The following is a 27,587-nucleotide window of genomic DNA, read 5'->3' on the forward strand; positions in this document are numbered from 1 at the left end:
TTTCTGAATTGAGATTCTGTCCTAAGATATGATTCTATTTTGTGTCAAATGAACATAAAACTACTTAGCACAATGGCAGTTGTAGAGGCTGTAGGTTGAAATGGCTTATTTGATACAAATTTTACTTCTAATGACTCACTGTAGATACTCCAGCTTCATAATTAAAACAAAAAAAGAAACTGCAAGTCAAGCATTTTGAAATTGAAGGCCACAAGGACATTATGAGTAAGTGCACAGCATGATACTGACACTTAGGACATACTAACATTGTCCAGAAAACTAACACACATGAATGTGAATCATGGAATAGAGCATACTAATTAATCCATAATAAATTTGTTGAGTTTTATCATTGTAGTATTATGCTTTGAAAGAAATTGCTTCTCCCTAGAAAAATGTTTATAAACAATTGATATTATTATTACTAAACTGTCATTGTTAGGATTCATGAGACAAAGTCTCATTCTATAGAAAATGATGTTCAAATTTACATGTAGCTTATGATGCCCTCCAATTCATGTATGTAGAATGTTTGTAAGTCTGAGCCACTATATCTCACTGGCTTCAATAAATGTTACTGTATCTATGGGCTTACGTCTTCCCATCAAATAAAGCAGAGAGAGACAGAGAGAAAATAAGAACAGACGTGGACTATGAAAGATTCTGTGAGTTTCATAAAGTAGTCATGGCAATGAGTTTTAAAGTCTGAAATTATATTTTTACAGCAAACAAAACTTTTTAAAATTCTTTTATTTATTTACAGTCCAGTCATTGTCCCCCCTCAGTCCTACCTCCCACAGTTCCTCATCCCAAATGCTTTTTAAAAATACCAAATTTTTCTACATCCAAAAATACCAAATAGTAACTAAGCAACACTTAAAAAGCCACAACAGCAAATTAGACATTAATTGTGCGATCAAAGCCATAGGATACAGAAATATCCTAATGACTATGTGATATGTACATTATGTATGGTGTTTTCTATGTGGTTCTCTGTGTCAGTCAGGAGACAATGTGAGTGACTTGTTAGGGTCTTGGAGCAAAGGGTGTCCATTCTCCATATACAAGCTGTTCCATGAGCCAGAAAAGAATATGACTTCTTCTCCATTAAGCCAGAGTTCAGAAGAACATTTCTTCCCTTTACAGCTCATCTCTCTGTTCACACAGCAGACTGAGACCTGTGATTGAAACTTTCAGTTGGTACCTAGTCACAAATCATCACATGAAACAAACACAGAAGATAACCTTCCATTTTTACCTTTCCTTCACACTGCATACTGATTCAGGGACTTTGTCCATTCTCTTTTCACAGATACAGGGATGTCTTCTACCACAGTCATCATTATGTATACCTGTCATACTGAAAAATGCACAGTCTCCTGTTTTCCTCTCTGATTTCATTGCCACCAAGTCACTATAAAACAAAAAGTATAATAGGCAGTTGTTAAAATTTGAAGGTTATATTGTTGAAGGCCAAGATGTTTGAAACTAACTTTATTGACAAAAATGTATAGAATATGGAATTAACTAAATATGTATCACTAAAATATATTTATTTTTCCTAAACTCCTAAAATATGGTCTTAGACCAGTGACTTCTGTAGGTTGAGACTGTTGACACCAAACCTGACTGTGTGAGTTGAGCCTTCAGATGATGTCCAATTAAAGAAGACAACTAACTTCTTTAAGCTGTCCACTCATGAGCTGTGATCTGTGCATGTGCATGCACATAAATCCACACAAAAATACAAAAACAGTAAAAAATAAACATAGAAATTATCTCCGATTGTGTCAGTGCATTTTCCTGTCCATACCATTAATTTTGTTCACCAAGAAGAATTATTTTTCAGCATTACTCAAATAATAAGGGATAATTTTTTACTGAACTTGTTTGTTGTGGGTAAGGCTGCTGGGAATGCTGAGGGTTCCTTCAGGGGGAAGTTAGGCAGAGCTCCTGTGGCTCCATGGTTCCTCATGGTACGGGCTCCAATGACATGAGAAAATCCATGGGTTTTTACAGGCTTTAATGTCATGGCAGATGGTGGATGGATCTGGATGCACACCCCTCAAACCCAGGGCAGACCTGAGTTAGATAGGGAAGGAGAGAGGGGAAGGGGCTGGGGGAGAATGTTCAATTGGCTCCACCCTCTGGCCTTCAGGTACCTCATTAATATGTAAATCTCTCTAGGGCCTGAGGTCTGTTTCTCATGACTGTTGACCATAGACCTTTCCTTGGGAGTGCTTGTGGAGGGCTGAAGCTAAATGAAAAGAACCAGGGCCCAGGAGCAGAGCCAAACTCCTGCTGTCCAATAATGGTCAGGGGTTCCAAGCTCATGCTCAACTAAGCACCCCACTGCTTTTCACAGCCCACCACCCCACAGTTTGTGTATGGTATTTTGTGCTATGATGACAGATTGAAAGGAAGAAATAAATGTATGTGGCACCCAGTACAAAGTCTCATATGCCTGGCTTTTAAAGAGAAAAAGGAGATAATTGATTCAGTGACAAACAATTGTTTGTGTATACAATTTGGTTGTTTTCCTTTTGTCTTCCCAACCTCAGAGCTAACAGGTCATCACTGAAACATGGTGACTGACTGACTTCCCTGCATTCAATACAAGTGCAATCTCTGCTGTTTGGTGTATTCGGTGCCCCAACTACCTTACTGTGAAAAATAATTTTAAAAGTTAACTAGAAAATAGAACAAAAAAGAGGTGATACATACATATGCACTCATCATTTGGGAGTAAAAGCGGGTGATAAGGTTGTGGGTGTCTGAATGCCTAGGATTACAAACCAGTTCAAAATGGGCTTTTGAACAAGAACCTGATCAAATATTAACAAAAATTAAAACTTTATTCAATATATTTGTGAAAGGGAATGATGATGCTTCCTATACAGTTTAGAGTTCAATTGAGGTGAGATTTCTAAAGGATTAGCCGAGTGAGGCAGCCAGTCTTTCTCCTAATAGGCATGGCAAGATGAATAGGGCATCTATAGAAATGATCCTTCAAAACCTAAATAATTAACATGGAAAGATGCAGGGGTGCACAACTGTAGCTTCAGCATTTGGGAGGCAGAGGCAGGGGAATCAGGATTTCAAGGCTGGCTTGATCAAGTGAGTTTGAACCAAGCTGGCAATATGTATCAAAGAAGATGAAGCCAGGATGAAATCTACAGAACTTAGAAGAAAAAGAGAAAACCTTCAAGAGAAGACAACTTTTTTTTTTTTTTTTTTTTTTTTTTTGGTTTTTAGATACAGGGTTTCTCTGTGTAGCCCTGGCTATCCTGGAACTCACTCTGTAGACCAGGCTGGCCTCGAACTCAGAAATCCGCCTGCCTCTGCCTCCCAAGTGCTGGGATTAAAGGCGTGCGCCACCACCGCCCGGCAAAGACAACATTTATTAAGCCATAGATATAGTTTGGGAAAACAGACTATTCAGATTTACCATAGGAAACAACAGAAAGACAAATGACCAAGTAGCCTATGAATCATATACATAACAAGTAAAATGCAGAATGCAGTAGGAATAAATGTACACATTAGCCAGCCATGATATGTGATAAGTGCAGTCAATAGAGGATTGCGACGAACATGGGCAAAGAGGAAAAGGATCTGGCAGATACTAGCTATTCACAGATACACAAGAAGCACAAAGTCTGAATCATGACCTCTTGATTTTATCTCTCATAGTGATGCCTACTTACACCTCTACCCAAGAAACACAAGTTAGGCTCACAGCTGCTCACTGGGTTCATTAGAAGCTGACATTGTAAAAAGTATCCAAATTTATGCATCTTTCCATTGGAGAAAATGGTTGCAGAAGCCACAAAAAATTCTGAAAAACAGGCTTCCTTACTGAAGACTCAGGTCTGGCCCTAGTAACATCACCACCACTGGGGAACAGTTCTGTAGCATAGTCAAGGTCTATAAAGATCTTTTAACCTGTATGACGGTGTAATCTAGTCTTCTAGTGCCTCACTCCAAATGTTATCAGCTATGTGAAGACCCAGCTATACCACTACTGGGGATATACCCAAAAGATGCTCCAACATATAACAAAGACATATGTTCTACTGTCTTCATAGGAGCCTTATTTATAATAGCCAAAGCTGGTACCCAGATGTACCTCAATGTAAGAATAGATACAGAAAATCTAGTATACTTTCACAATGGAATGGAACTTAACTATTAAATACAGTGACTTTACTAATTTGTAAGCAAATGGATGGAACTAGAAAATTTCATCCTGATTGATGTAATCCAGCCTAAAAGGATATACATGTTATGTAATCATTGACAAGTAGATATTAGCCCAAGAATTCAAGATACCCAGGATACAACTCATAGACCATATGAAGCTTAAATCAAGGAAAGCCAAAGTGTGGAGGCATCAAACCTACTTGGAAGGGGGAACAAAATAATTAAGAGAGACTAAGGATGAGAGGAACCTAGGTGGGTGATGGGAGGGAGAATGAGAAAGGACCAGGTATGGGAAGAGACAGAAGAGTTTTCCAGAGAGCCAAGAGAATGAACAGACATATGTGGCAGTCGGGGTGAGGAACACGGGGAACAACTAGGAAGTTCCAAAGACCAGGAATGACATAGGATTCCAGGACCCAATGGGGATGGCATTAGCTGAAATACCCAACAGCAGAGAGATAGTGTTAGTATTCTGTCTAAACTCCACCTCCACAGTTACCTGGCAACAGCCAGGTATGCTCCTCCCCACAGTTACCTGGCAATTGCCAGGTAGGCCTGGCCCACTATAAAAGTGGCTGTTTGCCCCCTCCTCACTCTCTTAATCTCTTAATCTCTTACCCTCTCTCTCTCTTACTCTCTTGCTTCTCTGTCCCTCCTCCCTCTTTCTCTCTCTACACATGGTCATGGCCTGCTTCTAATTCTCTACTCCTCTGCCTCTCTCTCTCTCTCTCTCTCTCTCTCTCTCTCTCTCTCTCTCTCTCTCTCTCTCCTTCTGCCTCTACTATCCTCCTGGTTCCCCTCCCCATGCCCTCAATAAACTCTATTCTATACTATACTGGTGTGTGGCTGGTCCCTCACGGGAAGAGATGCCTCTACATGGGCCCACTGAGACATCCCCTTCCCCATACCTCTCTCCACACCCACAGAACATACTGTCTTTATCTCTTTATCTTTTTGTAAACACTTCAGATAGAACCGGAAGACACCACTTCTAGTAGATAGATATAACCCCAGTTAAGGGAAAGGGCCACCCCCATATCAAAATTTTTAACCCAAAATTCGGTGACAAAAATAGAGAAGAAACTAAAGCAAAGGACGTTCAGAGACCTTCCCACTTTGTGATCTATCCCATCACTGAACACCAAACCCCCACAACATCGCTGATGCCAAGATGTGCTGAGAGACAGAGAGAGAGAGAGAGAGAGAGAGAGAGAGAGAGAGAGAGAGAGAAGATGTATATGAAAGGAACATCAAATTGGTTGTAAATGAAAGTTGGGGAGGATCTTGAAATTATGGGGTTGAAAAACCTGAACAAAATATATTCTATGAAAAAATGTAACTAAATAATCAAAACAGAGCTGGGTGTGGTGGTGATGCACACCTTTAGTTCTAGCATTTTGGGGGAGAGGCAGGTAGATCTCTGAGTTGCTAATGCCTCTACACTTGATTATTCACCATAACTACATGGTAACACCCTATTCCTGAAGATATAACACACTGTGACATCAGGACATAGAGCTTTAGTGTAAAATCAATCAGGAAACATTTTTGGCTACATTTCAAAGGGTCAAATGTACATTGCAGGCTGCTGGGAGAACAAAAGATATCAAAGGCTTTACTTCTACAATGCCTAGCTACATACATGCTAAACAAGATATGCTCATTGGTACCATTGTTAGTGAATAACTAATTGCTTTGTTGCTGCGTGTGAATCATTTAGCACATGAGCGAAGTCATGTTTTAAATTCTAATCAAATTGAAAGACCATGATTGGAGAGATCATGAAACCTAGGGCAGAATCTTCTGTTACATAGTCATGTTGCAAAATTGTATTATAAATTATTTATGTTTATTGCATAGAGCTTGGTGTCTTAGTTAGAGTTTCATTGCTGTGAACAGACACCATGATCAAGGTTCTGCTTATAAGAGACAACATTTAATTGGGACTGGCTTTCAGTTAAGAAGTTCAGGCAATTTTCAAGGAAGAAGCATGGCAGCATCCAGGCATATGGGGGACTGGAGAAGAAGATGAAAATTTTACATCTTGATTCAGAGGCAAACAAGAGAAGATTGGCTTTAACATAGATAGGAGAAGGGTCTGAAAATTTGCCCCCACAGTGACACATTTTCTCTAACAAAACCAAAATTATCCCAAAATGGCCATACTTCTTTAAAGTACCACTCCCTGAGCCAATTATATTCAAACTATCTTATTTCACTCCCTGACTTCCATGGGTTTGTTCACATCAGTCTAAGGGAGACATACCTAAACATAACTTAATGCAAAATGCATTTAGTCCAAGTTCAAAAGTCCCTATAGCCTATAGTAGTCTCTACAATGTTAAAAGTTCAATGTTCAAAGTCTTTTCTGAGACTGAATCCCTTAAAGATAATCCCCAATAAAACAAAATCAAGTAGCAGATCACATACCTCCTACATCACAGGATATGTAATACCATTCAAAACTCCAAACTGAGGAAATACTGGACTAAATCATTACATGAAACCATCTAGACAGCTCCAAACTCTGCATCTACATGTCTGATATCAATATATTCTTCAGATATCTTACTCCTTTTTCATCTTTGTTGACTACAACAAACTTTCCCCTGGGCTGGTTCCACTCCCTGTTAGCAGTTTTCCTCAGCAGATATCCTATGGATCTTGCATCTCTAACATCTTGATATCTCCAAGGTACAACATGTCTTCAACATCACAGCTTTCTGTTCCAATGCCTGGGATCCACACATGATCTTCTGGACTTCTTAAAATGTCTTGGGTCACTTCTCCAGCTCTGCCATCTGTAGCACTCTAGGCTCTGGTTGACTCCACTCCAAGTCTACTGCTCTTCCTGCTGATGATCCCATAGTACTGGCACTACTAACACACTGGGATTTCTCATTGCAACTAGGCTTCACCAAAAGCTTCTCATCATAGTCTCCTTCTGTGGAGCCAAGTCTCATATTCTTTGCACTACCAAAACCATCAAGTGCAACTGAGGCTGCACTCTCATCAATGGCCCTCCCTGGCCTCTCACTGTGCCAAGCCTCAGCTCCTCTCCTTGATTCCTTCATGTTTTCAAACCCAGAAATACTTGGGTGATTCTTACACATTTGCAAGTTCAGCTGAAGCATGAGGTACAACCTTGGCTATCTCTAGAACACAGCTTCTCTGTGCTCTCAGAAAACACTTCCCAGCAGATTTTACCTCAATGATGCTGGTCTCTTCTTAATCACCTCTAATATCTTAGGTTGAGCTAATTAGCATCTTTTTACACTTTACAGCCATAACCTTATAATTGAAGCTGCCCAGTTCTACTACTTGCTGGGGTTGGAACATGCCCTACCCCCTTACTTACAAGCTTTCTCTTTTCCAACTCCCTCACTGACTAATATTAGCTGTCCTGAAACTTGCTCTGAAGATTGACCTTGAACTCAGAAATCTGCATGGCTCTGCCCTCTGAATGCTGAGATTAAAAGCATGTACCACCATGCCTGGATTTAAGCTTTGCTACACCTAGAACTTGCTCTGTCCTTGGCTGGTATTGAACTCCAACATCTGCTTGCCTTTGTGTCCTGGGATTAAAGATGTGTACCACCATGTCTGGCCTAAGCTTTTCATAGCGAATGTTTCTGAACATCTGGATCAAAAGTGCTCCAGGAATGTCATGGCACTAAGTGCCTTCATAAGTAATTTAAAATTTTCTCTTACCAACAATTTAAAATCACACATGAAAACTCTAGAAAAAAAGAAGCAAGCACACCAAAAAGGAATAAATGCAAGAAATAATAAAAAACACAACACAGAGATGTCAATCTCAAGATCTCAAGATCACACACCTACAACACCACAGGATATATGGCTTTCAAAGTCTTAGTAGACGTTTGGCTGGTTGCAGGGGAGAAAAGATATGAGTAGTTCTATCTGGCACTTGAAGGTGCATACTACAATACTGATTTTCTAGGCAATGTATGTTTTAGTATAAATATATGCTTTCTTATTGGAACTGAGGCTTTTGTTATGTGGGAATAATGTTTGGTGTTATAATCCAAATCCAAATCCAAGAATGGGAATGTTACACTCCCTAGATTGGAACTTGGCTACAATCATTCTGCTAAGTGGTCAGGGGTTAAAATGCATTCTTTTTGGGTTGGTTTTTTTTTTTTTTTTTTTTTTTTTTTTTTTTTTTTTTTTTTTTTTTTTTCTGGTTTTTCGAGACAGGGTTTCTCTGTGTAGTCCTGGCTGTCCTAGAACTCATTCTGTAGATCAGGCTGGCCTCAAACCCAGAAATCTGCTTGCCTCCACCTCCAAAGTGTTGGGATTAAAGGCGCAAACCACCACTGCCCGGTTTAAAATGCATTCATAACATTTATAGTTATAGCCTAGACCTATGCTGCTCTCAACCTCAATCAGAGAAGCTTCTTTATAAAGTGGGCCATAGTCCTCGCAGAGAGGCAGAATTGGTCAATATGCTTAGAAGTGCTTATATGATCATCCCTAATGGTGATATCTACATCAATGTCTACACATCCATACCACCAGCAAGACTCAAGGAAGAGCATGGAAGAGGACATAGAAAGAATGTAAAAACCAGAGAAGGGAAAGAGCTCTGTGAAATGTAGGCTCGGGACAAGATGAAATTTCTGCAAAGATTATTTCTTCTTAAGAAATAAACTATTTTAGGTGACAGCTCCTGGAAAAGGAAGATTCAATTCTTTATTAAGGGTGTGGCCACTGCTAGGTTTCCTAGTTCCAGTGGATAACCTACAACCACGCACATATGGACAGTTAGTTACAAAGACATGAGTTAGTGGAATATATATTACAGCTTTTAGTAGTACTAAGGAATGATATGTTTACATATTATTTTATGTATATGAAATAGTCAAGAAAAAATATATATTATTAATAAAGATAATCAGTGAACAGTTTTCTACCAGATAATGAATAAACAAAAATTGAGATTAACACAACAATACACCTTGAAATAGATGGTAGACATACACATGTATGTGTTTATAAACATGTTCTCATATTTATAAATAGCCAACAATTATATAAGCTAACAATAGTAAAAAAAAAAGTCACATAAATGTCTGAGAGACTCACTCATTGTATCTGTCATGATAATTTAATCACTTCACACCATCACAAGTTGTAGACTTCCTAGTGCCCTTCACAACTTAGAAGACACAGCCCTGAGATGTATGGAATATTAAGCCACTTTTGGTCAGTCCCTCAACCATACATCTTCTCTTTGTAACACTTGCTCAGAGACTGCCTTATGTAACTTGTCCTTACCAGAGAGCTCCATAGAAAATGAGGAAAGCCATGTGAAATGAGAGAAAAGCCTTTGAACACAATCCTCCCAATTCCTACACCAGTATTAGAGTCTGAAGGGTTCTGGAAACTCTCACAGTTTAGATGTGTCATTTTCAATCCATGCCCATTCCTTTATTTTAGGATCATATTTCAGTCCAATCCAGTAACTGTCTTGAATAATCTGGCACTTGAGTAGCCTCTGTAAGGGAAACAACACACCTTATGTTGAAATTTTTATCTGTTTGATTAGAGAAAACAAGCAGGAAAAGTTCCCAACATTCCTGTGTCATTCCCTGCTGTCCTGTCCTCCCACTGCTCTGTCCCACCATGTTCATTTACTAGATTGACTTTATACTAGTAGCACATTTATATCAAAACTATGTCAGTTCACTAAATTATTTAAAATAAAAACGGCAGATGTCCTGAGATACTGGGATTATGACACGATTTGTGACTGTGTTCTTAGAACAAGTCTCACTATGTAACCAAGGCTGCCCTTGAACTCACAATCTTCCTGCTTATGACAGGAATTTCTTAGATTTAGCATTTTCTTTGACTAATGATTCAATTTCTCCTCTTGCATTTTGTATGCCTGAGCTAAACAGAGAATTCTCAACAGAGGAATCTCAAATGGCCAAGATGCACATAAATAAACGTTGAAAGTACTTAGCCATCTGGTAAATGCAAATCAAAACAACTCTGAGATACTATCTTATATGAATAGGAATGGCTAAGATTAAAAACTCACATAATAGCATATGCTGGCAAGGATTTGCAGTAAGCTGACCATTCATCTATTGATGGTGGAAGTGGAAACTTGTACCTTGGAAATCAGTTTGGTGATTACTCAGAAAAATTGGCAATAATTCTACCTCAATAACCAGCTATACCACTTCTGTGCATAAAGCCAAAAGATGCTCTACATTCCTACAAGGTGACTTGGTCAATTATGTTCACAGCAGCTGTATTTTTAATAGCCAGAACCTGGAAACAACTTAGATGTCCCTCAGATGAAGAATGAATAAAGTTTGTGGTACATCAACACAATGGAATACTATTCACCTATGAAAAACAAAGACATCATGAATTTTGAAGGCAAATGAATAAAAGTTGAGAAGATTGTCCTGAGTGATGTAACCAAGTCCCAAAAGAACACGCATGGCATGGATTACTTATAAGTAGACATTAGCCATAAAATACAGGATGCCTATGCTACACTCCACAGACTTAAGGAGGCTGGACAGGAAGAAGGGCACAAGCATGGATGCTTGAGTTTCACTTCGAAGTGGGAATGGAATGGTTATAGAAAGCAAATGGATGAAGAAACTGAGTAGGAGAAGGGATGCAGAGGAGAGTGAGGGTTCATGTTCAGGTGTAGGAAGGGGTGGACAGATATTCTGATTGCCATGAGAATAAATGGATATCTGCAACTTATGAGGAAGGTGGCAGGGGACATCTCCAGGATGAGATGGAGAACAGTGATGGGGAGGTACACATGAATCAATAGGGGTGTCATTAGCTGTGACTCACAGCATTGAGGTATGGAGCCTGAGGAGGCAGCCTCCTTTGGCCATGAAAGTAACCTGTGGAAGCAGTAGGGACACCAAACTACCCACAAAGCCTTCCACCAAAAATTTATCCTGTCTATAAGAAATGCAAAGGTTGGAGATGGAGCAAAAAAAAATGAGAAAGGAGCCAACAAACAACTGCCTCTACTTGAGACCAATCCTATGCAAAGCACAAGTCCCAGATCCGATTAACCATACTCTGTTATGCTTGCAGACGGGCGTCTTGCATGGTTGTCCTCTCTGAAGCTCCAAATAGCAGCTGACACATAAAGATACAGACACCCATACCAAACAATGAACAGAGCTTGGGACTCATGGATGAATAGGATGAAGGATTGTGGGCCCTGCAAGGGATAGGAACTCCACAGGAAGATCTATCAGAATCAACTAACCTAGATACTTGGGGCTCTCAGAGACTAAAACACCAAACAAATATCATGTATGGGGCTGGACCTAGGCTTCCCTGTGCATGTGAAGTTTGGTCTTCATGTGGGTCCTGAACAACTAGAACAGGCACTATCACAAAATGTGTTGCCTGCACAGGGGTTATGTTCTTCTAACTGGGCTGCCTTGACTGGCTCCAGTAAGAGAGGATGCAACTAGCCTCATGGAGAATTGATGTGCCAGAGTGAGGAGATACCTAAAGAGCCCCCACTCTCCTAGAGAATATGTGGATGGACATGAGATATGGATTATGGAAGGGAGTGACCAAGAGAAAGGCAGTGATCTGGACGTAAAATAAATAAGTAAAATAAAAATAACAATAGTAATAATAGTAATAAATGTTAAAGACATGTTTATATTATCAAATAGAATATTATACAATTATTTGACATTAAAAATCATTTTATGATGTTGTTTAAACATGTATTAAATTGATGTATAAATATGGTACCATCTTGTAATTAACAAAAGTTTCAAGGTAGACCTGCCAACATTTCTCTCAAAAAGTATAATTTCATATTTGAAGAAACTTTATTAATAATAATTTAAACAAGAAATGTCAGAATCTTTGAAATTTGTTTTCTTTTAACTACCATTTCTAAACATAGAATTCTTTTAAACTAAACATTAGAATACTATGTAGTATAGATTATTGGCAGGTTCTGTGAAAATCACCATGGGGTAACTGTGAAATCCATTTAATTCCATGGATCTCATATGATCAACTAATTTCCCTGTTGTCATCTGATTACTCATCTCAGGTAGTGTCACTTCCAGATTCCAAAGAGTAAACCCTAAAGAGAGGGAGTTTATTTGGTAATCTATGGAGATAAATAACTGGCAACCACAGGATGTGCTGTACCAAAGGGTTAAACTTCATCAGGGAAAGACATGCTTTCTGAGGGACTATCTTGTAGACTCCTAAGAAATGGAGGAGACTGAAGGACAGAAGTGTCTTTGTATTTATGAGTCTCCTCTTAACAGACCTGTGTCCTACAGTTTAGTTCATGTTACAGGAAAAGCATATTCAAATGAAAAAAAAAAAAAAAAAACACCTGGATTTAGTAGCTCATTATTCAGGATTAAAGACAGAGACTAAGACAATAAAAGGGAAAAATTAGTGTCTACAGTACCAGTTCGTCCTCATCATCAATCTTCAGAAGGGATAGGGTGAAATTATGGCAGGTCTGCTTACATCCATTCCATTTTCTATCATTGTTGATGAAATAATAACATTTTATACCATAGCAGAACCAGTGTATTTCACCTTTTCCTACAGCAGAGAAGATAAATAAATGGTTAACTTTATTTTCTAGTATTCTGTTACCAGAACAATGTATTTATTAAGGTTGTACAACAAAATGTAAAATCTGACAGGTCTCAAAAATTGAGATTTTTTTTAATGCCCAGAGACCCCTGCACACCCTTGATCTATGCAACATTTTTAGTAACAGTAGCAATACAGTAAACATTTTATGTGTCAATTATGGATGAATCAGGAGAACATACACACAGAAGAATACTATTTATCTTTTAAAGTGAGATGAATCAGCACAGCATGATGACTTATGCCTATAAACTGAGCACTCCAAAGAGAGAGACAGTTGGGTCATCACTGTTTAAGGCCAAGTCTAGGCTATGTGGTGAATTCCAATCCAGTCTTGGGTATACAGTGAGTTCTAAGTCACCCTGGGCTGGAGAGCGACATCATGTCTCGCACTGAAACCCTACCAGAGATGCTGATGTATGTGATGAACAAGGATGAACTTGAGGATGTTGTGCAAACTGAAACACACCACACCTAGGACCACACTTGTGATTCTAGGAAGATAAGGTTTCTAAAGCAGCCCAGCTCTATGAAGCAGAGGCTTGTGAGATACCAGAGGCTGGAGAAAAGGCAATGAGCACTTGCTACTCACAGGCAGCTAAACTGATGGCAGAATTCTAGACCTGCAGTAATGTATTGTACCCACACTGGTCCATTCACTACTGTGCACTTAACAGTGTGCCACAGTCTGAATTACATACTCTTACTTTAAGAGAAGTAAGAGACATAAGAGATGTGTTTCAATATTGATAGTCTGTTCTCCTAATAATGTTGATGCCTTCAGTGTGGCCATATGCCCAAATGTGTCAAGTTGAATAGTTTGTATAGCAACATCACCTCAATATGAATATTTTCTTTAATGAGGTGCTATGAATGCCCCTGCTTTATTGACAAATTTATCTCCAACCTTCATTTTTCTGTGAAGAGTTATCAATGAGTTATTTTCTGTGAAGAGTTATCAAAGAGTTATCCAGGACAGATCAAGCTGTCCTGGAATTTGCTGGGATGTCCATACATTCCTGAAATTTATTATCCTCCACCCTCAATCTCATAATCTTAAAAACCGCATCATTATGATACCCTTTATAGACCATCAACTTACTTTATTATTTATTTATTATTTATTTATTTATTTTTGCAAGACACAGGTGTTTATTAAATCCAGGTCCAGCCTGGCCTACAGCTAAGAATGAAGGGCAAGGCAAAGTTTATAAAACTGCTTTAATGGAAAGTCTCTCCTGCCCCAATACAACATTTGGGATGGGGCAGATGTGACCAGGGCTGGCCCCAGGCAATACTGAGCTTGTAGCTGTTACCAAAATATACATCTGTCACCATAAAAAACTGCACTGCCTCAGCCCCATAGTTATAAAATCATAAATATTTACATCCTTCCAAGACCTTCACAGAACCATGGTGCAGTGAACCCCTCACACAAAAACAGTCTAGGATAAATGTGGACATCTGGGAGGGACATTAAGGCCTAGAGGTCTGACCCTCAACTGGACATAGTCAGAGATGGGAAGAAAGCAAAACTTTGGTCCAAAATGAGAAGGTAGAAAACCACAGGTCTCCGAGCTTTTTCTCCAGCCCTGGCCTGGGCCCACCTGCAATTTGGTCACTGAAAGGAAGAAGCACAGGGGACACAGAAGCTTAGAGTACACACATACAATTGTATCACTGCTATAAAATGTTACTTAAAACTATATCTCTTGCATATAAGTGGAAAAAATTGGAGTATTTGGTCAAGTGGAAATATTGCTAGGCACAGGTATCTGAGCACATGGAATAGAACACAAAAGTCACATGAGCCTCGGCAGCTCAGGACGGCCTGATCCCTCTGGGCTGAGTGATCCCAGCTCTTGCATAGCACTGGGGCGCCTACAGATAGGCCACCTGGATCACCTGCAGGTCTAGAGACAACTGGTTGTCTTAGAGTGTGAGTGTGTGGGCGTGAGCCACCCTGGTTAGTAAGGCACAGAAAGCAGGTGTGTTTGGGACACTGCTGTGGCCTCATGCCTGAGCCCCTCAAGGCATGGTTCAGGGACTTCCTGGGCCTCTGTGGCCAAACCAAAGTAGACTAGATTTATTTTTTTAAAAAAACAAGTAAACTTATCTCTCTTTAAAAAAAATAAAATCTCTGATCTGTAAAGTCACTTCAGCTGCTTTTAAACGTGGCCTGGCTGCTGTCTGCCACCTGCACAAACGCACTCTACTTCTGATTGAACATTATCTTCACCCATTGTACATCATCATAGACGCTGAGGAGAATAAAGAGGCTTCAGGTGTGACTCTCTCAAAGTTCAGGTTGCTGACCAAAAACACAGAATTCCCAGCACCTGCCAGTTCTGCAGTAGTAAAGGGTCATGGGTGTCAGGGCTCCATGGACATTAGGGACAGAGAGGCCTGTGGCCTGAGGGATGGCAAAGGTGGGAGGGAACCTGGCTCCTGCATATGGAGAAGCTGACATTATGCTGGATTCACCAAAGGCTGCTGTCGTGGTCAGGTTCAGTAAAGGCTGGCTGTCTCCAGAAAGTAGGTTAGGTCAAGTTTAATCTCTGCTCTTGTCATTGTTGTATTTGACTTGAGACTGGTGAGCTTGGAGAAGTCAATGTGCCACATGCAGGAGGCACTGTAGGTATTCTGGCCATCCAGGAACAGCTTGGCTTGCTGGATGCTCACAGGGTCAGCATACTGCAGCAGTGCCTGGAACTGGTTTTTCTTGGTGAATGCGATGATCTTCAGGACTCTGCCAAACTTGAAGAAGATCTGAGGCAGCATGTCCAGAGACACTGAATGGAAAACGTATTCCACAATGATTCTGAGCACTGGGCTCTGGTCTGCCATTCCCATCCCTGCATCCACCGGCAGTGGAAGCTGCCAAGATCAGGTTTCCAGACTGGACAGAGTTCACAGCCTGCAGGGCTGCCTAGGCTCGTGCCTGGTTGGGTGAGCTGTCGGTTTTGAGCTCCTTGTGGTTGGAGAACTGGATGTAGGTGGGCTGTCTACAAAGCACTGGCACCACAGATGTGTAGTAGTTAACAATAGTCTCCTCTGGCTTCGTTTCAATGAAGGCCTGGTCCTTCCTCTTCAGCACAGGGAGGTTGGTAACCTTCCCAAAGGACAGCCCCAAGAAGATGACCTCCCTCTCAGTGACATCATTGGGTAACTTGCGGACATGAATGACTCTGTAAGGAGCTCCTGTGCTCCTGTTGTCACCTTTGAACTTCTTGCTATCATTTCCATTGGCTGCTGAGGCTGACCTGCTCATGATGAAGGGGCCACTTCTGACACACATGGAGAACTTCTTGGATCCCCAGTTTGTACCAACAGCTATCTGGGATGATGCCGTTCATGGCACACAGAGGAGATCCACGGGGGATGGAGCAGAGGCACAGGAATCTAAGTTATTTTAAAGTAATGACATAAAACGAATTGTATGGGTCTGAAATACTTCAAAGGTTGTTTTGGAGCTTTTTTCCCTGTCACAAATTTTATAATGTAGCAGTTTTGAATATATTAATCCTGACATAATGAGAATCATCCTGTCCTACTGTATCACAGAGAGGTGAGGTTATATATGAGAGCTCTTTAATATCTCCAAATCCTGAAAAAATATTTAATGATGATTGATAAACTGTGTCAGTTAAAGACGACAAGTCACATTGAAGGGTAAGAAAGGCTCCATGTGACACTTGATCTTTTCATCTTTCCATCCTCATTCACTTTGTCACTGACAGAGTTGCAAAGTATGCACACCATGGTGAAGCTCCCTTGTCAGCTCCAGGGAGGTTCCTTTTTTACACACAGTTCAACTTTCTCAAAACATGTCAGATAGAAGACACACACACAGACACACACACACACACACACACACAATTCTTTTTATAACTGCATCCATGTAAATGCTCTAAGTCCACTTGAGCATAAATAGTTGATAAACTATTACACTGTTACTAAAAAGTTCCATGTTCTGTCAGCTACAAAGTTGGAGACTCAGATTTTCCAGTAGACCCAAACAATCAAAATTCTCAGGAGTACTGATTTGTAATTCTATCCTCAGGGAGCAGTAGGAGTGCCAAACAGAACCTGACTTCTAGAAACTCTAAGACTTCCCTAATCCAAACAAGGATTTCTGGGTTTCCAGGCCCTACATGGAATAAGAAACCCCCAAATAATTAACCCAGAGATCATCAGCATCGTAAGCTGCTGGTTGGACTTCAAAGCTTCCAGAGAAGAAACAATAGATAATAATGAAATTCGGTATTCATGGTCCTCCCCCACTTCATACCTGTGCACTGTGGGGAATTTAAAATGGCCTTGGTTTCAATGTACCATCTGTTCTCTTTCCTGTTGGGGCATTTCAGAAGATCATTGCCTCTCCTACACTCTACACACATATTTCTCAGCCGTTCTTCCATTGAGTCAGTGTCACATTGTATCGTGCTGCAATTATGGAGGCGGTTTAAAGGTTCCTGCAGTTCAGGTTTTTGTTGAATACACTGAAAAACTAAATTAGTCACAAATATAGTAAGAAAAATGCTTATAAAAAGTAAATATTGACTTTAAGATAAGAGAAAAAGCTTCATGCTGATGACCAATACATATCATTACTATAATTTGTACCTTAACATTCAAATTAGCACTTTAATTAACTCACTATAGAAAAAGATACATCAATTTTTCTCTAAGGTAAGTTGACTGTAAAATAAATAATACATCTAAATAAAATTATGGCAGAAGTAACTTCCAATCACTTCTTTTTTTACAGCAGAATTTTACAAATAATTACCTAAGTAATACATTCAGTGAATACTAAACACACCATAAAAATTTGAACCAAAAAAAAAAATGGTTTAAAAATGGCACAATTCTTATTGGAGCATACAGAATGCAATATATCCACATATATAGCTATGTTTTAGACCAGCCTGGAAGTTATTTCCTCTGTTAATATGGAGGAATCCAATAATGTTTAACCTTTAATGTCTCTGTACAAATGAAGCCTTTACTTAAGCATGACTTCAATATACATTGAAGAAATAGGAAAAGAAGATTATGGATTCTCTGCACAGCTGTTTCCTACAAAAATGTTTGCATTATTTTCACAATCACTTGAGTTCAGAAAGTAGACTATCACCAAGCCCTCAGAAAGAACATGAACAAAAATGTGACAGAACAGGACAACTCTCAACAGCCGAGAGCTAATCGATTAAGTATGAAAGAGAACAGAACTGCAGTTTGTCAGGAAAAAATATTGTAAGTCCAGAGATCCTGACTCATTCCCTGATTGTAGGCAGGAAAATGAACAGTATGTGTAACTGCATAGTTCATGTTGGAAGCTATTCTTTAGGCAGAAGATCTAAGATTTAGCTCAGTTACTCACTGTGTATTGCCAACACTGCAACAGTTACCAGCAGAAGAAAACAGAGGGTTCCAAGAGCTGTCACAATGAGCTGCCAGGGTACTGAACACTCTTAAATAAACAAAGAAAAAGCAAGAACCATGACAAGAGCACATCTCAAAGCTAACTACAATTTTTTTATAGCATGAAAACAATGGGAAATTTTACACAAGTCAATGATACAGACTGAAAATGCGCTCTCAAGTTTGCTGATTTCTACCTAAAATACACCCAGTGTAGAAATTCTACGTGTAAAGTTTCACAGAATTTTGAACTTATTTCAGGCTGAGCCTGGTATTGTGAATCCTCCTGAGTCAAACTAGAAAACTCTGGATAACAGGTATGTGGCCTCACCCAAGTCTACAGGAACAAAACTACATTCTGCAGAGGGCACTAGAGGCATAGATATAATCTAAGTCCAAAATGCCAAACTGCAGCCCACCAGGAAAGGTAACTTACTGAGAACTGTTAGGGAACCACAGCTGCTCTGGACCTGATCTGTAGACATCCCCATCCTTGAAAGAGCCTATAAGTCAACTAGCTCTTTTTCCTTATAAGTTTGATTTTGCTCTACATAATACTAAACATTTTGGTTTATCTAAGGCATTTGGAATCTGAAACTCCTGTCTTTGATTACTACTACATCAAAGAAGAAAAGGATCTCAGCTTGGAGCACACCTATGACAGTGTGTACAGAGTAAAAAATCGAGAATAAAAAGTGGTATTTCTGCTTTTTGTTAATAAATGAAATTATTCTTTGATGTTTTCAGGAACTCTCGATGAAGTTAATTCATTCCTACACCCACTAACCTGTCATCCCCCTTTCATTCATCTGCAACTTCATTTCCAGTAGGAAACTTCCTCTTCTGATCGACAACTGTTATTGCGTGTTGCATTAAATGTTGGGGATATTTAAAAAAATGTCTTCGAGAATGAAAATATTGTTTCTAATGCAAAAGTTTCTTTTCCTTAAGATTTTGTTTCTCTAGAACATTTGGTGGGCTTTTTTGTTTTGTTTTGTTTTTGCTTTGTTTTTTTTTGTTGTTGTTATTGTTTTGTTTTTTGAGACAGGGTTTCTCTGTGTAGCCCTGGCTGTCCTGGAACTCACTCTGTAGACCAGGCTGGCCTCAAACTCAGAAGTCCACCTGCCTCTGCCTCCCAAGTGCTGAGATTAAAGGCGTGTGCCATCACTGCCTGGCGGTTTCTCATTTCTTGATTCTCAAGAAATTTTTTTCTTACATATTACTAATGTTCTACTCTCCCCCTGACTTCTTTTGTAACTGGCTAACAACTAAAGGGTAGAAGTGGGGTTATGATTTTTTTCTTTTTTAAAATTTTAGTTTTGAGCCATTTTGTACATGATTACCCTCCAAGTAACACTCTTTTCTTCCCTCCCACACTTGTGCATAACCAAGCCCAGAGGAAATGGAACATTATAGTTTTCTACAGAAGCTAGTAAGATATTTCTAATTTTAAAAAGTTTAAAATGCATTTTAAAACGTAAATTTAAACACTTAAACCACTTACCTCTGTGCGCAGCTTTTTTGGGCCGTTGAGTCTCCTCAGGCCTTCCTTGGTTCTGCAACCCTGAAGACTTATGAAATCTCACAGTTGAGTAAGTGACCTCCTGCTCACTCATCTTGGGAGTATGTAAAGTATGTTCTCTGTTTAAATGGGCCTGGGGTGATTACTGTTTTAAAAAAAAAAAAAGAAAAAGAAAAGTTAAAATGTCCATCTTTAGGAAGGTAACTGGATATGATGATACAGAGGGTTGGGAATGGGTGGGGTCTGACTAACTCACTTAATGATCCAAACACCCTGACATGGACTGACCCAATTTCCATTACAGGTGAAAACTCATTGTCAATTTCTCTTAAAGTCATTTATATTTCTAATGGTCTCAGAAATATTGCTAAGAAACATGGAAATAATTAAAAATTTACTGTCTTCTAATATTGACACAGCCTCTTCAAAATATTCAGCATATAAATATATTAGGCAAAATTGGTACCACTAAAAGTCACTGAAAAACTTTTAAACAATATACTCAGATACCAAAATTCAAAACTTTAGGAATAAATAAAAATTGCTTTAAACTAGTTATACACTTTGATGAACATTAATTGTTCTTTCATTCTTTTTATTTATATATGAGTCTCAGAGCTTCCCAGACACTGCCTTCAATAGAATATTTGAAGGTTAGTACTACAGGTGATCCAAGACACATAAATATCTCTTGGGTCAAAGTGTCAATCAGCTGAGATGCCCGACCTATCTACTTAGCCACAGTCTACACATTCCTCTCCATTTGTGAACATTGTAAGTGGATTCAACCAAAAAGAGATCATACTGAGTGGGTTAAAACAGACCCAGAAAGACAAATGCTGAATATTGTCTCTCATCTGAGCCTCCTAGCTCAGTCTTCAGATATAATTTGTAACCTTTAGTAACTGCAGCAAACAGGAAAGTAGAAAGGGGTCATTGCCAGGTAGAGTATGAGAGCAGCAGAGAGAAGCATAGAGGATACAAGGTGAAGTGTTAATCTCAAATCATTCCATGTACATAATCATGCCACTTATAATACACTCATACATGATGTTGCAATGGGAGGTGATATGAAAATAAATTTTGTCACTATGCAACATACATGAGCTAATGCCATGAAAGACACAATCTGATAATAGAAATTAATGTATTGGTAAATAGTAAGTATTTGTAAGTAACATTACTGGTACATTAATAACTGAGATGAGAGCCAGCAGATAATATGGGCAACAAGCTACTCACTGATAACATTGTATCTAGTTTTTTAATTTATGAAGATTTCTGAAGTGACTCATCTTTTGCCTTATTTTTTGACATAAAAAGAATCCTTCAATTTCAGAATTTCTTTTCAAAGTTGTTGTTTCTTATTATTGGTCTTGGAATGGGTTTGCTCAAGCCAAGGTACATGTGTCCAGAAGACAATTTTACAAAGTTTCCTCTCCACCTTCACGTGAGTTCCAGGGATCAAACTTAAATATTCAGTCAGGGTTGGGTAGCAAGTACATTTACACACTGACCCATCTTACCTGGCTTATAATTTGATATCATGCAAATGAATAATATATAAACATTTGATCCAGTTAAAGAATTATGAACTCCATAGATCCTTCTACCTTAATTTCTTAGCACACAACACAAGTCACAGCATATTCTGAAATACTACTGCAGAATAACAGTTTTCACAAGCTGCCAGAGTTAAGCTGATCTAACACAACCAACAGGGCTTCTCCATCAATCCGGCTCTCATGTCACAGCATCTGAAATTCTCTAGAATAAACTTGATGATTTGATAGAAAAACAATAAAAGCATCTATCGTTACCTGTTTCTGTATCCTGAAGTGATTCTGGTGGAGGGAATTGATGCCACGGTTGGGGGGAAAGTTGGCGTTTATTTCCTCTGAGCGATACTCAACCTCGTGATTTTCTGCCCCTCCTCTTACCAAAGTGAAAAGAGGAAATTGCTTAATGGAAGATGAGTCTGAGAGCAAAGGAGAGAAACAACATATGGTTTCAGATGCTGCAAAAGAAATGTCCTTAATTGATATTTGAAGATGGAGAAGATGAGCACTCCTGCAGAGCAAAACCAGTGTCCTTAGCAAAACCACTAGGAAAAGGAGGAAGCAAAGCTGTTCTGCTCCTAGTTTTGTAATAGGCTGTTGCAAATTTTCTTTTATTTTACTGGTTTTTTAAAGTTACTTCATGATTTTGAATTATGCTTATTGCAGCAAAGTGTGTACTAGAAATGCCTTTAAAGGACTCACATTTCCACTGGTGAAGTCTTCCTTTACACTCTTCTAGCTTTTTAGTCGTAGATAATATTTGCTCTGAACATTGATGTCATTATTTATGAGGAATGGTTTTGCCTCTGATATTTTTATGGTGCTGAAAAAAAAATCTAAGACAATGAGCATACTCAGTAAATGTTCTTCCCCTGAGCTACAGACACAGGCCTGGGTTATGTTTGGTTCTTTTGGGGGAGGGGGTTGGTTTGTTTGTTTGTTCATTCTTGTTCTTGTTTGAGATAGTTGTAGTATCTTACTATGTGACATAGACGGACCTCACTCTCACAGGCATCAGGCCTCATTCTTTTCTGTTTCAGAATTATAGATGTACATCACTACACCAATATGCACTATTTCTTATAGATATTTTTCTAATAAATACTAAGTATTTCTTCATTTTATAAATATTGACCTTGAGATTTTTTCAAGCTATATATTAAGCACTTATAAACAACATCAATTAATTAGATAACCCCCTACTTCTGGACATTCTAGTTGTTTTATAGTATTTTGTTGTTATTAGTTTAAAAACTATATGGAATGTACTTTAGAACATACAAAGAAGGACATATTAGGCATGAAGCCATGGAATTCAAGGAGATATACATTTAAGGAACTCTGATATAGACAATCACATGACAGTTAATTTACAGTCTATCAGTTGGCATGGAAATATTCACAATTGATTTTTATAGAGATGAGGTGAGGTAATTTTTTTTATGGTTTTGCCCGTGTGTTTTTTATGAGAATTTCTGGAAAGAAATTGTTTGAGCAAAGGAGTGATTCCAACCACAGAGAAGTGAAGATATTGTCATGTTGTGGGGCTAGGGACTAACCATCTTACCAGAGGGTAGCTCTAGCCCTCTAAGTAACCTGTGTCAGAACTAACATCTTGTGACTAATAGATTAAAACTTCATGAAATCTATGAATATAGCCAACCACTAACTTCTTCCACCTGAAGGCTAAGAATGTCCTCTGATGACCTATAGAAAAGCTAACCGCATCTTGTTGCAACCACCTCTCTGGTGTACCCAAATGTATGCTGAAATTGCCTGGATTTATGACTTTCTAGGTTTTTTAAAACTACAAAACTTCATGAAACTGCTTCTACATGAGGCAAGGAGCCATAGCCTCAGAATGGTTCCAGAGTATATACTATCATTTATTTTTTAAGGGGAAAGATGGGTTTTTTGAATCAATAGACCTTCATTGAAAGCTCTTGTTGTGCACAGTACTAGTGATGCTGCTCATGCTGAAGACGTAAGACACTTCACTGGGATTGAGGGTACAGTTTAGGGTAGCGAATGTACAAAGGCTTGACCTCATACAGCACAATAATATTAATATTAATAATAATAATTAATAATAATAATGGCAATGATGGTAACAGAAACAATTATAATAATAACAGAATAAGGAGAGGAGGTAAAAGACTATTTGACTTCAATAGTCTCTTGCCAAAAACTCAGCCTTTTCAGAATATGTTCAAATCTCTCATTAAACTGTCCTTTCATTTGATTATAGATTTTTCCAACTGGCTGGCTTGGTTTTGATGAAAATAATTTAAATTGCTCTTCAAATTAAGTGACAGTGGTTAACTGACCACTGAGAAATGGTGGATGGCTTGAGACTACAAGAGGAACTGAAGCTGCACTGACAAGACCAATGCCTAACCGAGTACAGCAGAGGGGAACCTGCTGACTCTCTCCTCCATTACCAACTTCTAGCCAGCTTTGAATCATCACTGCTCAGAAGCTTCCTTATTTCTTTTTCACTCCCACCTCCAATGTTTTCTCCCACTTCTTAATCTACTCATGTCCTTACCAATAGACTGTGGTGCCTGTGTCTTAGATGACCTGGTTCTATCTCCTAAAATTGTTCCATTTTAGACTTAAAAAACAACAACTTTTATATTAATCATTTCTGTTCCATGTGTGTCTGTGTGTCTGTGTGTGTGTGTGTGTGTGTGTTGGGGGAGAGAGAGAGAGAGAGTTTGAGTGCATACATGCCATGTGGTGTATATGCTGATCAGAGAACTAATTTGGGGAGTTAGTTCTTTTCTTTTACAGAGGATTCCATGGATCAAATATGAAGAAGTCACCAGGCCAGTGTTTTTACACTCTGAGATATTTCAATAGTCCAATTTTTAGTTCTTTAACCCGAATACCTCTGGGTCACCACTCAAGTCTTCCATTATTATGCACCTGAAATCCTCTGAAAGAGTTGGCAGACATTAAATCATCTCAACTGTGTAAGAAAAGTTCCAACAATACTTTGTAGATGCTTTCATAACACCACCAGCTAATTTATTTTGTCTCTTCCCACTTGCCCTGGGAAAATTCCTGTATTTCTAGCATATACACACACACCACACATACCCACACCCACACACACACACACACACACACACACACAGTGGTCATACGAATTGGGTTGGAGGAGCAGCAGTATTAAATAAGCGGTTGCAGTGTCCCAGTGCAGGCAGATGCTTGTTATGTCTCAGTTTCTCACAGGAAAGACTCTGAAGAAGTCTGCTGACTTACTTAAGGACACTGTATAACTAATACTGGGCCTATGCTCCAAATACATCATTAAAGCATGCACAGAATATGAATACAGCGAGCACTTAGAAAGGCCTAGGTTTTAGGTTTCCACAAAGCAGGAATCTGGGAGCTGGGGTGTCATGAATGGAAACACCCACCCAAGCTCCTGTGACATCATGTAAGTCCCATCATTCACAAATTCTTTGACCACAAAAGTCAGAAGAGCAGTTTCTTTACAAGGTTTCTATGAAGGTTTAATAAGATACACAAGTACCTTTTTGTTTTGTTGTTTCTGAGATGGGGTTTCACTATTTACCCCTGGCTGACCTGGAACAAACCATATGAACCTAATTGGCCTCAAAAATCATAGAGATTGCCTGAGTCTGTTTCCCAAGTGCTGGTATTAAATAGATGAATCACCACACACAGCTTCAAATAAGGTTTTAATCATAACGTGGCAAAGGGATAGTAAGTTGCATTCAACATTAAACATTATTATTTTCAGAAAAATACTCCAATCTTTGTTTAGCTTAAAAATCTAACCAAAATATTGAATCATCAAGCCTGTGTTTTTACGAGGTCATCAAGAGTGTGTCACCTACTTCCAAGGTTTGGACTAACTGTAATCAGGAATATAGACAGAAGCTTGTAGATTTCAAGAGAACGTTTTTTTGGAGCCTTTATCTCCCAGAAGCTCCTCTAAGACACCAATCAGGCTAGATTTTCTACCTGATCATGGTAAAGAGCACAGGGGTTTGGATGGATAGGAAATGGGGGGTACTTGAGCAAAAGTGAGAAACTGACATGTCTATAACCCTGAGCCATTGCTGCTCTAGAGAACCCGCATTCTACTCTCAAATCTGGGAGGTTTATGTCACACTGCCCACAGAAGTATAAATGGCACTGAGATCTTGTATTTTTACATCTGCTGAGAGGGTGTCATCCTTAACATGGAGGCTAACCACATGCACAGGGAACACTTCTTTGTGTTCTCTGCCTATTGCTTGCCTCCTCTAACATCATGCAAAGACTGTGAGCAAGAAGTCCAGAGCTGTTTGTTCATTACTGTGACCATAGCATTACAGGATATGAGGTGCCTATCAGTACACTCGATGAAGGAGGAGGGTAGTTAATTGAAACTGAACAAAGAGTTGGTGTTTGTTTGGACAGATATAGGAGCATGCCCATAACTGTGAAGCCAAAGGGCAACAGCTTCCAAGATGCACTGTACAACTAAGGTCTAAATTTATGGAAGAATGTAAACTTTTAAGAAGCACAATTAGCATGGAAAGCTATGGTAACTGCAGATAGAATGGAATTGAGTAACACTCCAGTTTGGGTTGTTGTTGTTGTTGTTGTTGTTTTGTTTTGTTTTGTTTTGTTTTACCAAAGTGCAGTAGAAAACAGGAAGTACTGAACTGACATGACTAGGTAATAAAACAGTGAAGTTAAAAATGTGAAGAAATAAATTTTTTGAGTTTGGTCTTCTAAGTTGATTTTTGTGAAAAAGCAAACGACGACAAAAAATACATAAACATACACAAGTGTGTGTGTGTGTGTGTGTGTGTGTGTGTGTGTGTGTATTTTTCTGGCTACTTTGCTGTAAAAGCCTTTAGTTATCAAACCACAACTGCCTACACCTTTATGTTGATGCAGACACAATCTGAATCCCGAATTCAAAGCTTCCAATCAGACCCTCAGACCGCAGTGCCAGCATTGCACAGGTGTAAGCTGCTCTTCCTATCCCAGGCTGAAGTGAGGAACACCTGGACTAGTCACCGGCCCACAATAAAGAGCTTATCACTTGCTTCACTGGGAGGACTGGCTGATCCTGGCCAGTGTCTCACCTCTTAGTGCTTCTGTCTTTTAAGGTGGAACTTTCAGCACCATGAAATACAGTAAACTTTACATGTCTTAAGAAAACCCCAAACACATCTATTATGAGATTTCCTGTGCTTGTTTCCACCCTGGGCATTTATACCCACAGCTATCTTAACACTCTGCCTTATCTGCTTGCACACATAGATGTGCTCAAGCACTGGGAGCAAAAAAAAAAAAAACATGAAGATGATTTGGGAATATAGTATGCATGATAAAAGGGGCTACTGAGGGACCTAGCCTTGTGGACAGAACAAACACTGGATTGTCATCTCCCCCAGTGAGATACAAAGCCTATGGAACTACTCCAAATGTTGAGACATCAGCCAGGAGGACCAAGAAAATAAATGGGTCTTCCACTCTCCATTGTGATTCAGCTGTAGTTAACATTATCACACGTGCAGAAATAATAAATCCTTATATATGTTGTCTTAAGGATACTAGTTTGAATAAAAATGACCCTCATAGGCCTGTTCAGGTTCCATACCCCCAATTTTGTATGTCACAGCTAAGGTTAGACCCATTGTTTCTTGGGTGCCTCTCTCTTATCCCAGGTCCCTTGGTGAAGGCTCAAAGCAGAAACCACAGAGAAACTCTTTCTGACTTGCTCCATGGTTCAGGTTTAGCTATTTCTTTTCTTCTTCTCTTTGTTTTTTCAACACTTTAATTATTCACCACTCTTTCCACTCCTTCCATTCACATCCTCACAAGCCCCTACCTGCATTAACCCTTCCCCTTTTCCTCAGAGAAGGGGAAACCTTCCACAGTAATAAACCTGCCTTGGCACCTCCAATTATAGCTGGCACATCCTCTCCTTCTAAGCCTAGACAAGGCAGTCCTTGGGGAAGGAGATCTAAATGTAAGCAACAAAATAGCAACAGCCGCCATTCCAATTCTTAGGGGACCCATATGAAAAGCAAGCTGCACATCTGTTAAAAATGTTTAGGGTTCCTAGGTCCAGTCCTTGCATGCTCTTTTGTTGGTAGATTTGTCCAGGTCGGTTGTCTCTGTAGATCTTCCTGTGGTGTCCTTGAACTCACAGGCTTCCTCAATCCTATCCCAAGACTCCC

The 27,587-nt window shown here is 39.2% G+C and overlaps 1 protein-coding gene and 1 pseudogene across 2 annotated transcripts; both read right to left on the reverse strand.

Annotated features, from left to right (window-relative positions):
- Positions 1–264: 264 nt before the first annotated feature.
- LOC117714886 (killer cell lectin-like receptor 5) lies at positions 265–21,869 on the reverse strand. Of its 2 annotated transcripts, XM_034511615.2 has the most exons (8): positions 21,634–21,866; positions 19,796–19,958; positions 18,251–18,340; positions 17,156–17,374; positions 12,671–12,810; positions 9,621–9,724; positions 1,259–1,414; positions 265–1,178 (listed from the first exon to the last, which is right to left on the reverse strand). In XM_034511615.2, the coding sequence occupies exons 2-8, from the start codon at positions 19,905–19,907 to the stop codon at positions 1,160–1,162; spliced, it is 840 nt and encodes a 279-aa protein (XP_034367506.1). In that variant the 5' UTR covers positions 19,908–19,958; positions 21,634–21,866; the 3' UTR covers positions 265–1,159. The 2 variants fall into 2 exon arrangements, 1 of the variants encoding a protein (XP_034367506.1); XR_013112674.1 differs by lacking the exon at positions 265–1,178 and having other exon boundaries at positions 1,331–1,414; positions 9,505–9,724; positions 21,634–21,869.
- LOC117714932 (polypyrimidine tract-binding protein 1 pseudogene) lies at positions 15,023–16,220 on the reverse strand (annotated as a pseudogene).
- Positions 21,870–27,587: the final 5,718 nt, after the last annotated feature.

The sequence above is a fragment of the Arvicanthis niloticus genome, chromosome 9, assembly GCF_011762505.2.
Source record: "Arvicanthis niloticus isolate mArvNil1 chromosome 9, mArvNil1.pat.X, whole genome shotgun sequence".
NCBI classification, from domain to species: Eukaryota; Metazoa; Chordata; class Mammalia; order Rodentia; family Muridae; genus Arvicanthis; species Arvicanthis niloticus.

Excerpts from the sequence above, each read along its gene's own strand:
- LOC117714886 (XM_034511615.2), bottom strand. The coding sequence starts at position 19,907 with ATGAGTGAGCAGGAGGTCACTTACTCAACTGTGAGATTTCATAAGTCT. Across the intron at positions 17,375-18,250 it reads TGCAGTGTTGGCAATACACA|TTTTTCAGTGTATTCAACAA; the intron begins GTGAGTAACTGA and ends TGACTAATTTAG. Across the intron at positions 9,725-12,670 it reads TTGATGATGAGGACGAACTG|AGGCTACTCAAGTGCCAGAT; the intron begins GTACTGTAGACA and ends TTTCCCTTACAG.